At 50.8% G+C, this 15176-nt stretch overlaps 2 protein-coding genes across 2 annotated transcripts; both read left to right on the top strand.

Moving 5' to 3' along the window:
• Positions 1–3195: 3195 nt before the first annotated feature.
• Positions 3196–7155, top strand: BROUX77_007942 (uncharacterized protein; the record flags this gene model as incomplete). The annotated part of the gene is made up of 2 exons (XM_073753091.1): positions 3196–3464; positions 3606–7155. The coding sequence occupies 2 exons, from the start codon at positions 3196–3198 to the stop codon at positions 7153–7155; spliced, it is 3819 nt and encodes a 1272-aa protein (XP_073602235.1).
• A 2931-nt stretch (positions 7156–10086) lies between these two features.
• Positions 10087–14916, top strand: BROUX77_007941 (uncharacterized protein; the record flags this gene model as incomplete). Its single annotated transcript, XM_073753090.1, has 1 exon — positions 10087–14916. The coding sequence occupies one exon, from the start codon at positions 10087–10089 to the stop codon at positions 14914–14916; it is 4830 nt and encodes a 1609-aa protein (XP_073602234.1).
• Between the last annotated feature and the right edge of the window lie 260 nt (positions 14917–15176).

Raw genomic sequence — 15176 nt, 5'->3', positions numbered from 1 at the left:
TGCACGTCATTACACTTCGCCAGTGCAACTATCTATAGGCGGATTCGGGTGCTGGTTTTTAAACAGCTGTATGTATTTCTGGTACCAGCAATGGTCCCCTGTCGTATGCCGAGAATCCCTCGCGAGTAGACAGGTTAAATAAAGACTTTCAATTCAACTAGTCGAAGCTCCGCGAATGGCAAATACGCCGAGCCAGTTGTAGACTAGTTACACGTTTTGTGTAATGCTTTTCATGTAGCTTAGTCACGTAAAATAAAATAGTCAAGTCAAGACTACACGTTAAAAAAGCCAGGGAAAGTCATGTAGTGGAGTACATGTACTCTGGATTCGTGGATACATGGCAAGGAGGCAACAACTACTCAAGATCGTAAGTAATTGGTCACCAGTATTTTGGAATAGTCATGAGACTAGAGCACATCTTCACAGATATCTTCTACGGGTATGAGATATGAGTATAAAGAAGGGATTAAGTCCTGTCTCCCGAAGCTAAGAACACGACATCTATACTTTGAGCATTCCATTAAGTATAGTTGAGTCCATACAGGTCGAGAAAAAAACTTGAGAACCATGAGTTGACATTGATACATCACCATTAGCAAAATTGTCACCAGAAAGCAAGCGGGGCCTCAATTCTATAATCTTCTTTGTATTATGTGAGCGACCTTGCATTCTTTACCTAGAGCACCGCTTATGTGGTCCGGCACAGGTGAGTTTCTGCATTCTTCTTTGTTGCGCGCCCACCGATCCAGCATGTCATAATCCCGGGCCACAAGACAGTCTGTGAGATCGTCGATGCCGAATGATCAGTGTGGGAGATCCGCATCACAGGGGCCATCTTGGGGCTTGTGAAGAAAAAATGTGGGAAGGGTGAAGGATCACAAGGCAGTCAAAAAATGGGCGAACAATAGAAGCTGGGAGAACACTAGAGGCAAGGCAGGCCGGCCTCCAATCTTAGATGTACGTTGGCCACGGAAGGGAGAATGAGGCGAGATACCAGAAGACGCGCACCTGTTGATTGGATGTGCAACCATGGGTGGCTTCTTGGTCCGTTGATTTGGGCTGCTTAATGGACGCATACCTTTCATGCTTTTGTCTACCATCCACATGTGCTACTACGTCATAGATAACCTTGCTGTGACGTAGCTTGCGTTTCCATGATAGGGGGGAGACTGAGGGATGGTCATCAAGTCTACAAGTATCTAAACACCAAGACGGCCCTTGTCATGTTATTTAGTGTGTGGCAAAAGCGAAGAGGGGAGTTGCATCAAAGCATGTATCCTGTTGGCAAAGATCCTTCTTGGGTGCAAATATATGGACAGACACGACCGTTGACGAGGAGGCATTCTGCATGGGTGCTTGGTGGTTGCATTTGGCGGCGCCTTTTGACGAATCCTTCAGGCCATCCAGTTTTTGCCCCTTGAGAAGCCACTCGCCCTGGCACACCATGCCCTAATAGCCGCCTTGCGCTTGTGTTGTGGTCGCTCGAAAGAAAGGGCCATCTATCCATGCAGCGGGAGGGAGGGAGACACCAGAGGGCAAAAGCAGGGCAGACGGCAAGAGAAGCGGGGCCGCAAACCAGTCACAGGCTATATGCGTGGCAAAGGGATTTCTGGCCGACAAAGCGGGATGTCAAGGTGCACAACTAAGGCCAGGTGGGCACTGGGATAGAAAAGAAGATTGGCACGAGGAGAAATTGTTGACACTGACTGACGGGCATTGATGTGCAGCAGACGGTGAATGGCAGTTTCGGGTTTAAGGTAGCTTGATAGGGGTACGGAGATATTTGCATCTCCAGTACGCAAAGGAGATGGTGATTAGGAATAGAGGGCGCCCCACTTTGTGGGATTTAAAGGGCTGGCAGTGGAACAAAGGTAAGTGCCCCTTGCCGGCGGTTGCCATGTCAGGACTGGGGGCTGTCTCGGCGAATCAGCGTTGTGGGTTGCGCGAGCGATGTAAGTCAAGAGTTGGTCGTGTTCTTTGTTGAGCAAGTGCTTATGTGCCAGACTCGGGCTCGAACTAGCGTGAGCCGGTGTGAGGGTGAGGGCGTGGCCGTCACGCGCTGGTGCAGTTTTTGGCCCTGTACAACTAGCCGCTGGGACCTGAGGCGGTTGGGTTTCACTGCCTGTTTCCGATGCCAGGTAGGCGGCATTTTGGCGTGTCTGCTGGCTGGTACGTAGGCCGCCGGGAGGCCAATCGATCAGTTGTTGGGATCGTGTGAGAACTGGGAACCGCGAGGCCGCTCTGCAGGAAAGCACACCTCCGCTTCTGGCACCTGCCTGCTTGCTGGCGTTTGACGGCCCATCCTGGGAAGCTGCAGCCTTCGCTAGACGCTTGGCTTTGCCGATGGCTGTATAGTACCTGCCTGATCTTGCACTTCCTTCCTGGCGTGCTCCTGCTTCCTTCCCTGTTCTGCTCCGGGCTGTCTCCTGCCGCAAGTGTTATAATGTGGATCTTGTTCGCCGCGCTCGCCGTTTCTGGTCTTCCACTTTTTCTCTCCCTTTCTTTTCCCTTCTCTCCTTCTTGTCGTCGGCTACTGCATCATCCCATCCCATCCCATCGCCATTTTGCACGGCACATAAACACTTGGACGCCTGTCTTTTTTCGGTTGCCTTTCTAATCTCATTGCCCTGTGCGGCTGTCCGTGCTCCTTTGTGCTTGTTCTATTTTATATCTGCCACTTCCTAATATTGACTGGTCATTCCTTTGTCTCTCTTTCGCTACGTCTTTTTTATCCCGCCGCCTTTCTGCACCTGCTTGTATGCATGCAGCCTGCGCTTGAATTTTGACTTGCTTCGATCTTTGACGCCTTTACTTCTGCCAGTCTTTGGACGTCGACGTCAACCCACAAGACAAAGAGACGCTGCGCTGTTACTGGGCGCCAGAATATCATGTTCTCTGCGTCTTCATTCTGAGCTTCGCCCAATCCTTTCGGGCCTCTATTCATAGGGTCTTTGCTTGCCGTCCTGGCTTCATCTTTGATGGCATCCCGCCGCTGTTTATCTACACATACGCCTGCTATTCGATCTAATTTGTTACGATTCTCGCCTCTTTCGCGCTGCTCCTCGTGTCTATAGCTCTCTTTACCGCCTGTTGATATGATTTGACCCTAGACTTCACCTTCCTCCACAATATCACGACCATCGCCTTGCAGACTGACTGCACCGTATATTCCTTTTTCGCTAGAACCGTTCTAAAATGACCATACAACTACCGGACCGTGGATTAGAGCTACATCTGGGCAAGCGGGTTGCCCATGCCTATGTATCCTTTATCGACTCTGCAATCAAACCCCGTGATACTTCAGTAACCTCAGCAGACGAGGTCAATGGCGAAAGTGGTAGTGCTCAGAAGCTCTCAGGCATCAGCCTGAATGCTTTTCTCACGGCCCTAGTTGTTTCGATTATCATTTTTGGTGTCCAAATTACTGTCTTCCTGATGTTACGGAATCGCTTAGCACGCATTTTGTAGGTTCAATTCCCCGAGCTTCGATCGAAAGCTTTCCACAACCTCCCATCTCCGTTCACGAATTCGACTTGCTCGCTATTATTCTCGAAAGTCTTCTGCCATTCGCCGCACAATCATCACTAACATTAGATCCCCTTCAGTAAACCTAAAACCTATCTAGTCCCCGAACGTGAACGCACAGAACCGCCTCCCAGAACACCATGGGGCATGATAATTGCCCTCATGTCATTCAAAGACCGCGAAATCATCAACAAGTGCGGCCTCGATGCCTACTTCTTCCTACGATATCTCAAGACTCTCCTCGTAATCTTCGTCCCTATTGCCATGGTGGTAGTCCCCATTCTTATCCCTCTTAACTATGTCAATGGCAGAGGACATGACGTCAACAATCGTGCCAATAGTAGTAGCCGTCTGACTAGCAACGGAACCTCTGTCACCGGCCTCGACACATTAGCCTGGGGAAACATCAAGCCCGAAAATACTAGTCGCTACGGAGTGCACCTATTCCTCGCCATCTGCGTTGTTATATGGGTATGCACCGTCTTCTACTTGGAAATGCGCGTCTACATCAAAGTCCGCCAAGATTACCTCACAAGCGCCGAGCACCGCCTTAAAGCCTCAGCTACTACTATCCTCGTCAACTCGATTCCCTCAAAGTGGCTCAGTAAGGAAGCACTCAGTGGTCTTTTTGACGTCTTTCCTGGTGGCATCCGCAATATCTGGCTTAATCGTGATCTTTCAGTCCTTCTTGCCAAGGTTCATGAGCGCGAATCGATAAATAAGATGCTCGAGAGCGCCGAGACCGAGTTGATTAGAATGGCCAAGAAGAATCACATAAAGCAACAGGCTAAGGAAGAAAAGCGCCTACGTAAAAAGCAACGTCAAAAGGCTCTTACTAAGGAAGAGCTAGCAACCCGTCGAGCTTTGGAGGACAAAGAGGCTCAACGCCGTGCTGAAACCACCGAAGGCACTGAAACACAAGCCAATGCGAACGCCAATGGAACAACCGATGAGACTGACGATACCATAACCCAAGTTCGGAAACGCCTTACTATGACTGCTGAGCAATTGCCTGAATCGTCTAATAAGTTCACAGCTGGCTTATCTAGAGTTGGCAAAGGCGTAATCGATGGTGTTGGCAAAGTCGGAGGTGGTATTGTCGGCGGTGTTGGAAAGGCTGGAAGTGGCCTCAAGTTTATTGGCCATGGAGTGGAGAGCACCATTGACAACGCCAACGGATTCACGACTATTCGCACACCTACTGAAGAAATGCTAGAGCGCACTCGCAGTCCTGAAACATATCATACACGCAATTCTTCTAATGATTCGTCGAATGCCTCGTCCAGCGACTCCCAAAGTTCTTCCGCCCCTCAACCCGACAGGAATAACAACCGCGCTTCTGCTTATAGGGTTCAATATCACGAAGCCGACTCGCCTGCTGCTGTTTACTACAACACTGTGCGGAAGGTTGACAACTTGGACGATATGTACAGCAAAGAGAAGCCTCGATTTTGGGAGTTTTGGAAGCCACCCGAGGGTAGTTATGCTTCACCCGTGCCCCAGACAGACAACACCAAAGACTCGCACCAGCCTAATGTTTCAGGCTGGCGACGTCTTCTATGGTCTATCCGCCTCATGTCGATCCACGTTGCTGATCTAGAATACCCCGAGTATCTCAAGAACCAAAACAAGAAAGAGGCCCAAGCCCCTACTGCCGAGTGGGAGAAATGGGTGAAGCGCAAACATCGTCCCACCCATAGGCTGCCTAATTTCACATGGACTCCGAGTTTTCTTCCGGGCCTGCCATTGATCAACAAAAAGGTTGATACAATCGACTGGTGCCGGAAGGAACTTGCACGTCTCAACATGGAAATAGAAGAGGACCAGAAGCAACCCGAGAGGTACCCTTTGCTTAACTCGGCGTTTATTCAGTTCAACCACCAAGTAGCCGCCCATATGGCTTGCCAGTCTGTGATTCATCACATTCCCAAGCATATGGCTCCCCGCATCAATGAGGTTTCACCCCGCGACGTCATCTGGGACAACATGGCCATATCTTGGTGGCAAGAATGGGCACGCTCAGCACTGGTAACTGTTGCAGTTGCTGCCATGATCATCTTTTGGACAATCCCGGTTGCTTTCACTGCTTCTTTGGGCCAGATTGACTCGCTTGTGATTCAATTCAAATGGCTGCGTTTTCTGGTTGCCAATGAAACAATGCGCAAAATCTCCAAGTCTCTAGTTGGTGTTCTTCCGGCTCTGCTGCTAGCCCTGCTGCTTGTTCTCGTGCCCGTTATCCTCAACTTCCTAGCCACGGTAAAGGGAGCCAAAACCGGTGCCCAGAAAGCTGAATTTGTGCAGCGCGCCTATTTCATTTTCCTGTTCTTCCAAGTGTTCTTGATTGTCTCAATCGCGTCATTCTTCGCAGCCAGTGCGGATGAAATATTTGCCAACCTCCAGTCTTTGACCAAAGATCCCTCTAAGGTTCTTGAGCTATTGGCGTCTAATTTGCCTAAGTCTGCCAACTACTTTTTCAGTTACATGATCCTACAAGCCATGTCAACTTCATCCGGTACTCTGCTACAGATTGGTGCACTGGCTGGCTGGTACATTTTGGCCCGCATGTTTGATTCAACTGCGCGCGCCAAGTGGACGAGAAACACGACTCTTTCAAACATTAGTTGGGGATCGTTCTTCCCGGTGTACACCAACTTTGCGTGTATTGCTCTGGCATACTCCGTTATAGCGCCGTTGATTTCTCTCTTTGCCATCATCACGTTCAGTCTTTTGTGGATTGCGCAGCGCTACTCTATGCTGTATGTCACGCGTTTTGGAATAGATACTGGTGGTGTGCTGTATCCTCGTGCCATCAATCAGACTTTCACTGGTCTATATGTTATGGAGCTATGTCTGGCAGGTCTTTTCTTTGTCGTTGTTGATGATCACGGAAACAACACGTGCACTGAACATGGTATTATTATACTCGTTGTCCTTTGCCTGACAGCCCTTTTTCAGATTTTGATGAACCGCTCGTTCGGTCCTCTTCTGCGTTACCTCCCAGTGACCTATGAGGATGAGGCAGTCATTCGCGACGAGGCTTTCCAGCGAGCACAGAACAAGCGACTAGGGATTCAAGATGACGAAGAACAAGACCACGACAACGGCGATGACTCTTGCCCTATGCTTACTTCACCAGTCCGGTCTCAGGACGAAGAGAGCATTGAACTTACCAAGGTAAAGCGGTCAATGACAGCTACCATCAACCCTGTTAAACGTATTGGCACATGGGCCAACGACAGTCGAACTGGGCGAGCCATCACTCTTGGTAAAGTGCGCGCCAACGCCACCGAATATCGCCGTAAACTGAAAGCCCGCGACATGGAAGCTCAAAAGGCCATTGGCGACGCACTATTCATGGGATACCACGGCGAAATTGAGGACCTGGCACCTGAAGAACGCGATGTCCTCGTGCGCTACGCTTTCCTGCATTATGCTCTCCGAGCCCGGCGACCGACCGTGTGGCTGCCCCGTGATGACATTGGGGTCAGCGACGACGAGATTCGGCAGATGCAAAATTTAAGTGATTACATACCCGCGAGCAACGCGGGTACGGCGCTGGATTCCAAAGCCCGAGTCGTCTACGGCCGCAACCCACCGGACTTCCTGGAGGTTGACTTGATCAACTTGTAATCCGGGCTGACTATTATTCTTTTCTTTCACATTTTGACACCCTCTTCCTCAATTATATGCCGTGATGACCTCTTTATTTTCTTGGTCCTATTGCAATGTACCAGGAGTTTTATTATTATTTTTCTTTCTTTTCTGTCAGTCTTTTTATGGCTGCATTTCCTTCTCATATCATGTCCCATGTTTTTCCCATCAAAAATCATTTGTGCACCAGCTTTTACTTGCGCAAGCATGCTACTACTTACTACACATACTGAGTCAAACTCCGGGGGGGGGGGGGGGGGGAAGATGGAACCTTTCGTAGTTCCTGGTCTTTTCGTTTTGTTTTTGTTTAGTTAGCTGTACAGGCTTTATAGATTACTGTTTCTTCTAGATATGAAAATACCAGAATGAGTTTCATGTTGAGAACATCTAGACTTTGAATGTCTCTAGGCGTGTGTTCGGCCGACTGGAGTCGAAAATCTTTGTTAATCTGTACTCCTCGCCAGGAACCCTCGGCAAACGACAGCCTCCAGACACCAAAAACTTGACTTGACTTGACTTTATTTTACGTGACTAAGCTACATGAAAAGCATTACACGGCCCGCCGTGAGGCGGACACAGATCCTAGCAGATCTGCTAGTCATGAGAAACCCTTAGAAATCGGGGCTTTTCAACCCCCGCGCAAGCGTAGGATATCTAGTGGGTGGAATTCTGCATGTGTGGTACAAGGAAACAAGTAACAAAAGAGAAAAAAAAAACAAAAAAAAAAAGGAAAGTATACAGAAACGAACGCAGTAAAGCACATGGTAGCAAAAGAAAAGACAGAACAGAAGCAAAACAAAAAACGAAAAACCATATCTTCGAAAGATGGCGCCGCAAACAAAGGAAATATGTGAGAAGGTGGTGTGGGTTTATTCAGCCTGCGTGGCGCTGGACGTCAACTTCTTTGCGAGAGCGCGGAAGCCCTTCTCGGAGACGATCAGCTTCTGAATGAATCTTTCTTGGAAAGGTTTAGCGACATGGGCGCAGGTCCATGCGTGGAAGGCAGACTTCTCCTCGTTGCAGTCTGGGCAGAGTAGTTCGGCGTCTTCGTGAGCAAAGCGGTGGTGGTACTGGGCGAAGTCCCCATGAGCGGATCTCGCACTCAGCACCCGACCAACCGTCTGTCGTCCGAAGCTTTTATACTCGTGCTTCCAGAGTTTGGGCGCATCTAACTGGTGTGTCAGGTGGGCGGGCTTCTTCTGGGTGTTCCACCACTTGTCAGAGCCTTCCTGGAGCCATGTTTTGTGCCACCGCTGGGTGATGATGATGAAAGTCTTTATTTACCTGTCTACTCGCGAGGGATTCTCGACATACGACAGGGGACTATTTCTAGTACCAGGAAAAATACATAACAGAAGCAAAAACCAAAACCTAAAACCATGCATACAGAAACCCCACAATCCAAAGTATAATGACAGGAGGTCTCCCACCTGCCCAGCGCAGAGGCTGTCCTTCGTCCGCGTGGCCCCAAACAAGACCCAGAGTCCTGGCCTCACCGCCGATGTAGTGATAAAAATATTTGTGCAAAATAAGAAAAAAAAAGGGGGGGGTTGGCGGCGTATTCACGCCAGAGGGTTGGCAGCGCGGTTGCGCGAAAAAAAGGATTGGGCCCCAGAGGCTAAGCTGCCCCGGGCAGGGTCGGACCAGACGGTGGAGGGTCGGGCGGAGGGCGAACTGGGGAGTCCCTTTCCTGCGGGTCCGTTCCCGTTACCGCACGGCGGTGTGCTAGAAGCACCGGAGGACTCTTGGCCGCTTTAGATGCCAGCCAGATGGCTCCACTCTTGGTGGCTATGAGCTTCTGGAAGAAGCCCTTAGCCATCCGTTGAGGGTTGCGGGGGCAGGTCCAGATGTGCTCCGGGGTGGTCTCAGCGTCGCAGAGGGGGCAGGTTAGCACTGCGTTCAAGTGATTGAAACGGCGGTGGTAGTCTGCGTAGTCTCCGTGACCAGAAAGTGCTGTCAGGACAGCGCGGGCGAGCTTGCGCTCAGTGTCGTCAAGAAGGTTTTTCCAGGCCTTCTTAGGAGCCTCGAGAGGTCGGCTCAGGTGAGGTCTGTTGGTTTTTGATTTGATTTGATTGTCTTTATTTTACCTGTCTACTCGCGAGGTATTCTCGACATACGACAGGGGACTAAAACTGTTGATATTGTCAGCATGCCAACCCTACAAATAGAAGCATCTTAGGGTTGTGCTCCTCTGACTACATCGGAATTGCCTTCAACTCGTTCACGTTCTAACATCACAAATCGCCACAAGAGGAACGCTATTGTAAAAGTTCCCAACCTAGTGGAAGCTGAACGACAAAAGGCCGTACTTCTCCTTTTCTTGCTCGGACTAGACTCTGCTTCTAGCACAAGACATCAATGGACTGCTGGGCATAAAAGGGCTGCTCTCTCCCTCTCTTCCATAGTATCTAGAATAGAAGGCATCGATCATCGTTCGCCTTTCTTCCCCTTCATTGAATACATTCTCTTTCATTGAACTCTCTGAACTTGTGACGTTCCGGATACCTCTCCGTACAGGACAACAGTGAGTCCTCCTATTAAACACTGATAGGTTATGAGCCCGGGAGTGCTTCCCACGAACACTTGCCTCGTTCTTCAGCACCTACTCTTGTTTCTCAAGTCTAACATAGACTGTTAGATCACAACATCTTTGAGAAACCATCCAAAGTCCCTACTCTGCCATCTTCCAGAGTACACTAAGGCATCTCGCCTCTCTATCAAAGTCCCTACTCTGCCATCTTCAAAGTACACTAAGGCCTCCTGCCTCTTCAACTTGTCAAGCTGCTACTTTCCGCCCTCTGCAAAAAGTACACCTCCTTCTAAGCAACATTTCATCCCTTCGTTTCCTGTCCTCTCTATTCTTCTTTCTACGATTCTATTCTGTCATTTCTTCACCTGTCATCTACAATCATGGGCTCTACTTTCCTCCCGCTGCCTCTCACTGGGCTTCTTCCCATCCTCACTAAATGGGATCAAACCACTTACCTCAAGTGGCGAGCTATGGCCGTAGATGCTGCCCAGGAGTATGGTTTCCGTGACTATCTGGTCCTTTCTATGGAAAAACCCGAAACCGAAGCTCTGGCTCTTGAACATGGTGAAGCGAAAGCTTACAAAGCCAAACGGCTCTTCAATTTCTATCTTCATGATGACATGAAATCCAACTGGATCCAGCAATACGACAGTCTGAATGGCCGTGAAATTCTACATGCTCTTGATGGGTATTTCGGCACTCGAGGCATTCTGCCCCTAGTCAACGCCGTCCGCGACATTGAGATCCTCATCGGAAAAGTCAGGTCCATTCCTCCTCTGGAATACGCCACCAGGCTCCGCAACCTTAACGATAAACTCAAAATTCATGGTTGCGAAATGCCGCCCATTCTTCTCTCGGGCTTCATGGCTAGTGCCGGGCAATTCCACAGCGAATCCTGGTTCACTCGGATCCGACATCTCACTGACGACGTCCCCAAAGAGCAATGGCCTACTGTGGATAAGATCCTCAGCTCCATCGACACGGAGGTCAACCAACCCAAACCTCACTCGGAGCCCGTCGCCCTGGCCACTGTCACCAAGACTCAATCCAAGTCTAAGAAGAAAGCAAAGAAGGACAAGTGCAAACGTCACCCTTGGGCAAAGCACACAGACGACGAATGTCGCGCGAACCCAAAGAACAAGGACCACAACACTACTAATGGAAACAACAACTCTTCCTCTGGTCCTAGGGTGGTGAACTTTGCTGCCGCCAACTGCACAGTTGCGATGAACAACATCGAAGAAGGAGACCCCGCCCATCCCGATTTGTGGATCGTGGATTCTGGCGCTTCTTTCCATATGACAGCTGATAGGTCCCTACTCTTTGACTACAAACGCATTGAGTCTTCGCCTATCCAAGGCTCCGGAGCCATCCTCCGATGTGTGGGAAAGGGGACTATTAGGATCAACACTCGATCCCCTGACGGAAACAAGGTCACTCTCGTCTTGCCTGACGTGCGCCATGTGCTGAACCTTCCAAGAAACCTGCTCTCTACGTCTCAGCTCTGGCAGCACGGTGTCCACTTCGACCAACGCGTCCCTGCTCTGATCGGCCCCAACTCCGATGAAGAATTGGCCATCGTCAGACCTTTACACGGTGTCTACCACCTACTGGGCTTTGCAGAACCCGTACCTACTGACCAGATCTCCCCGCTTGCTCTGGCTACCGTTGCTCGCAACCGGCCTCAACCGAAACCCACCTCTACTCCAGCTGATTTAAGCCTCTGGCATCGCCGCCTAGGCCACATTAACCCTGCCAACGTCAAAAAGACGGCAGCCCACGTTCTAGGTCTAGAGCTGGCAAATCTAGACATGTCGTCCGGGGATAAATGTGTACCATGCTGGACCGCCAATCCATCTCACCACTCCCACCATGAGCGTCCTGAGACTAGGACTAAACGTCTCGGCGACCGCGTACATGCTGATCTCATCGGCCCGGTGTACCCCGAATCTCCAGAAGGGTACAAATACGTTCTCATGGTGGTAGATGATGCCACTCGATACAAGTGGGTGGAATTCCTCAAATCCAAGCAAGCCGATGAAGTTCTCCAAAAGATGCTCAACATCCTGAGAACTCGCTTTGACGCCAAAATTCGTGCTTTCCATGTCGATGGGGGTACTGAGTTCACTTCGGTTCTGCGTCTTCTTGAGGATCAAGGCACTGAGGTGCGGGTTACGCCTCCATACTCACCTAGCTCGAACGGCCTCGCTGAGAGGTGGAATGGTATCATCACGGGTAGAGCAAGGGCTATGATGCACGACTCGGGTCTGCCACACTACTTCTGGCCCCATGCTTTCCGCTCTGCTGTCCATGTTTCCAACCGTCTGGCTTGCTCTTCAAACCCAGGAAACATGACCCCATACGAGGCCATATACGGTTCTCGTCCTTCTGTCGCTCACTTTGTTGCTTTTGGCTCTGCCGCATACGTCCTCACACCTGAGCCTACGCGAGTCAAATCTCACAAAATTGCTGCTCGGATTGATGAAGGTATCTTTATAGGATACCAGGGCGAGACGATCTATCGGGTTTACCTTACAGACAAAAAGCGCATTGTCTCCTCACGTTCCGTCCGTTTTGACGAAAACATTCGTCCAACGCTGCCCGATGCCCCATACGAAGCTGCAAATGACTCTGAAGACGAATTTCCGCCTTCCACCTCACAGAGTCAAGGGGGTACACTTCCAGGTGCCGCTTCCCTCCAAGCTTTTCCTTCAACGCCACCCTTACAAGAGCTTGCCTCCAGAGCTACCACTCCGGCCATTGGACTACACCTACTGCCGCTAGTTACGTCCAACAACATGCACACCACCTCGCATGCGCCGGCCCCGTTTCCGCCTGCTGCTCCGGCATCAACTCACGTGCCCGCTTCTACCGTTTCTGCTCCTACTGATGCACCTGTTGCGACAGTCACTACTCTTCCTCAACCAACAACTGACTCTGCGATGATGGACAACGAAGTCCTGGATTCCATCCACGAATCCCAGCCGACACACCCCGAGCGTCGTGCTACCCGCTTCAGAAGAACGAAGGAAGAACTCGAGCTGGGCCTGTCCCGCGAAGAAGCAAGACGTAACAGGTTAACAAGAAACACGAGGAACACTCAAAAGGCTGTCACCAGAGCTGTACAAGCTGTACAGCAATTCACAAACGCCTCTCAGAATGCTGAACGTCTGGTCTTCACAGCAAAAGAGCTACTGGATATCACTACCAATGCGGCTCGCATGGCACTTGGGGCCAACGAGGGCGCCACCCAAGCGGCTCAGGCAGCTATAGAGGCCCACCGTAGGGCTCACGACTTGGCCAACGAGGCCAACACCTCAGCGGACGCAGCAAACCATCTGGCGAACGCTGCTAGCCACTCCGCCAACGCTGCCAGCCAATCTGCCAACGAAGCCGTGGTCGCCGCCATTTCTGCCGCCAACCGTCCTCCACCCTTATACCACCTGGTCGAAGACGAAGTGGAGTCAATAGCGTCAGAAGTTATTGATCCCAGATTGCGACAGATCGAATACGAACCAGAAGATCTGTCCCGTGCTCTCGTCTCGCACCCTCCTCAAGAGCTTGTTCTGCACAATCAAAGTGCAGAAGGGGACGTAGAAATGAACGAAGACGACCCCTACTATTACGCTCTCCACACTATGGCCGCGGATCCCTCCACCTTTCGCCAAGCCATGAGAACTTCTCATGCTTTCCAATGGCAACAGGCTTGTGATGAGGAGATGAACGTCCACCATTCCATTCCCACGTTCTCCCTTGTACCTAAGCCCAAGGGGGTACCCATCCTACCGTCTAGATGGGTATTCAAGACGAAATCTGTGGACGGCAAGGTCATACGATACAAGGCACGATGGGTCGCCTGCGGTAACTTCCAAGATCCAACGGAGTACGAAACGTTCTCCGCCGTCGCCAGCGCTACTTCCCTGCGAAGCGTGCTCGCGTTAGCAGCAATCAACCACTGGTGTGTCTTCCAGGCCGACGTCAACACGGCTTTCCTCCATGGCCAGCTTCTGCCGGAGGAACACATCTTCATCCGCATGCCTGACGGCTACAGGAGCAATGACAGTTCTGGTCATGAACTAGTCGGCAAACTTTGCCGCGCCCTGTATGGACTTCGACACGCTCCACGCCGCTGGTTTGAAGCCCTGGAAAAACTATTATTCTCTCTGGGCTTCCACTCTTTAGACGCTGACCCCTGCATCTTCCTAACAGCAGGGTGTATCATCATAATCCACGTCGATGACATGCTAGTCATCGGACCCGACCCGGTACGACTACGGCACCTCTATGAGCAAATTCATGCCGTGTACCCGATGAAGGGTTTGGATCCCGTCTCGAATTACCTGGGTATTCACTTCTCTGTTGAACCTGGACAGATCAATCTTGTCCAGACCCAGTATATCGCAGACCTGATGGATCGTTTTCAGATGTCTCATCTGCCGGCCAAAGCCCGTGCTGTCCCCATGACTGGTACCACCTTCCGAAATATCTCCTCTCCCGCTCTGAACAGTCCTGCCCTCAACTCTGAGGACACTGCCCTATACCTGCAAATGGTCGGCTCTCTGCAATGGCTCTCCTGCATGACCCGACCAGACATCACCTTCGCCACTAGCTATTTAGCTAGATACAGCCACAGGGCCACAACGGCTCACCTAGAAGCTGCGAAGGGTGTTTTGCGGTATCTTCGGTCTACACCGACCAGAGGGATTTGTTACTCTGCTTCTGCCAACCAAGGACTAGAAGCCTACACCGACGCCGCTTTTGGAGACCACTTGGATCGCAAAAGTACCTCAGGGTACCTCTTCAAACTAGCGGGTTCCCCTATTTCCTGGCGTGCGGTCAAACAGAGTATCCAAGCAGGCTCTACCGCGGATGCGGAGTATCTCGCGGCCACCATTGCGGCCAAGGAAGCACGCTACATACGCCGATTGCTCGCCGATCTCCCACAGTCACGCAATGAATCTGATCTCCAGCGTCCACTTACTCTGTTCTGCGACAGCACCAACGCAATCGCCAACATGAGTCGCCCGTCCATAAACAAACGGACTCTACACTTGGACAGCGCCTACCACTTCATTCATGAAGCGGTACAATCAGGCTGGATTAAGCCGACCCATGTCTCCACCGAAAACATGGCGGCCGACGGTCTGACCAAGGCCCTGGATAATCAGAAGTATGTGATCTTCGTGCGACTACTCGGTCTGATGGATTAAGCTCACTACGCAGAAGTCAAGAGGGCGTGTTGATATTGTCAGCATGCCAACCCTACAAATAGAAGCATCTTAGGGTTGTGCTCCTCTGACTACATCGGAATTGCCTTCAACTCGTTCACGTTCTAACATCACAAATCGCCACAAGAGGAACGCTATTGTAAAAGTTCCCAACCTAGTGGAAGCTGAACGACAAAAGGCCGTACTTCTCCTTTTCTTGCTCGGACTAGACTCTGCTTCTAGCACAAGACATCAATGGACTG

Source organism: Berkeleyomyces rouxiae (assembly GCF_048999995.1).
Source record: "Berkeleyomyces rouxiae strain 22BRR77 chromosome Unknown BrBRR77_ptg000012l, whole genome shotgun sequence".
Lineage (NCBI taxonomy): Eukaryota > Fungi > Ascomycota > Sordariomycetes > Microascales > Ceratocystidaceae > Berkeleyomyces > Berkeleyomyces rouxiae.
The sequence above is the reverse complement of the archived record's forward strand: the minus strand, read 5'-3'. Positions and strand labels throughout refer to the sequence as shown.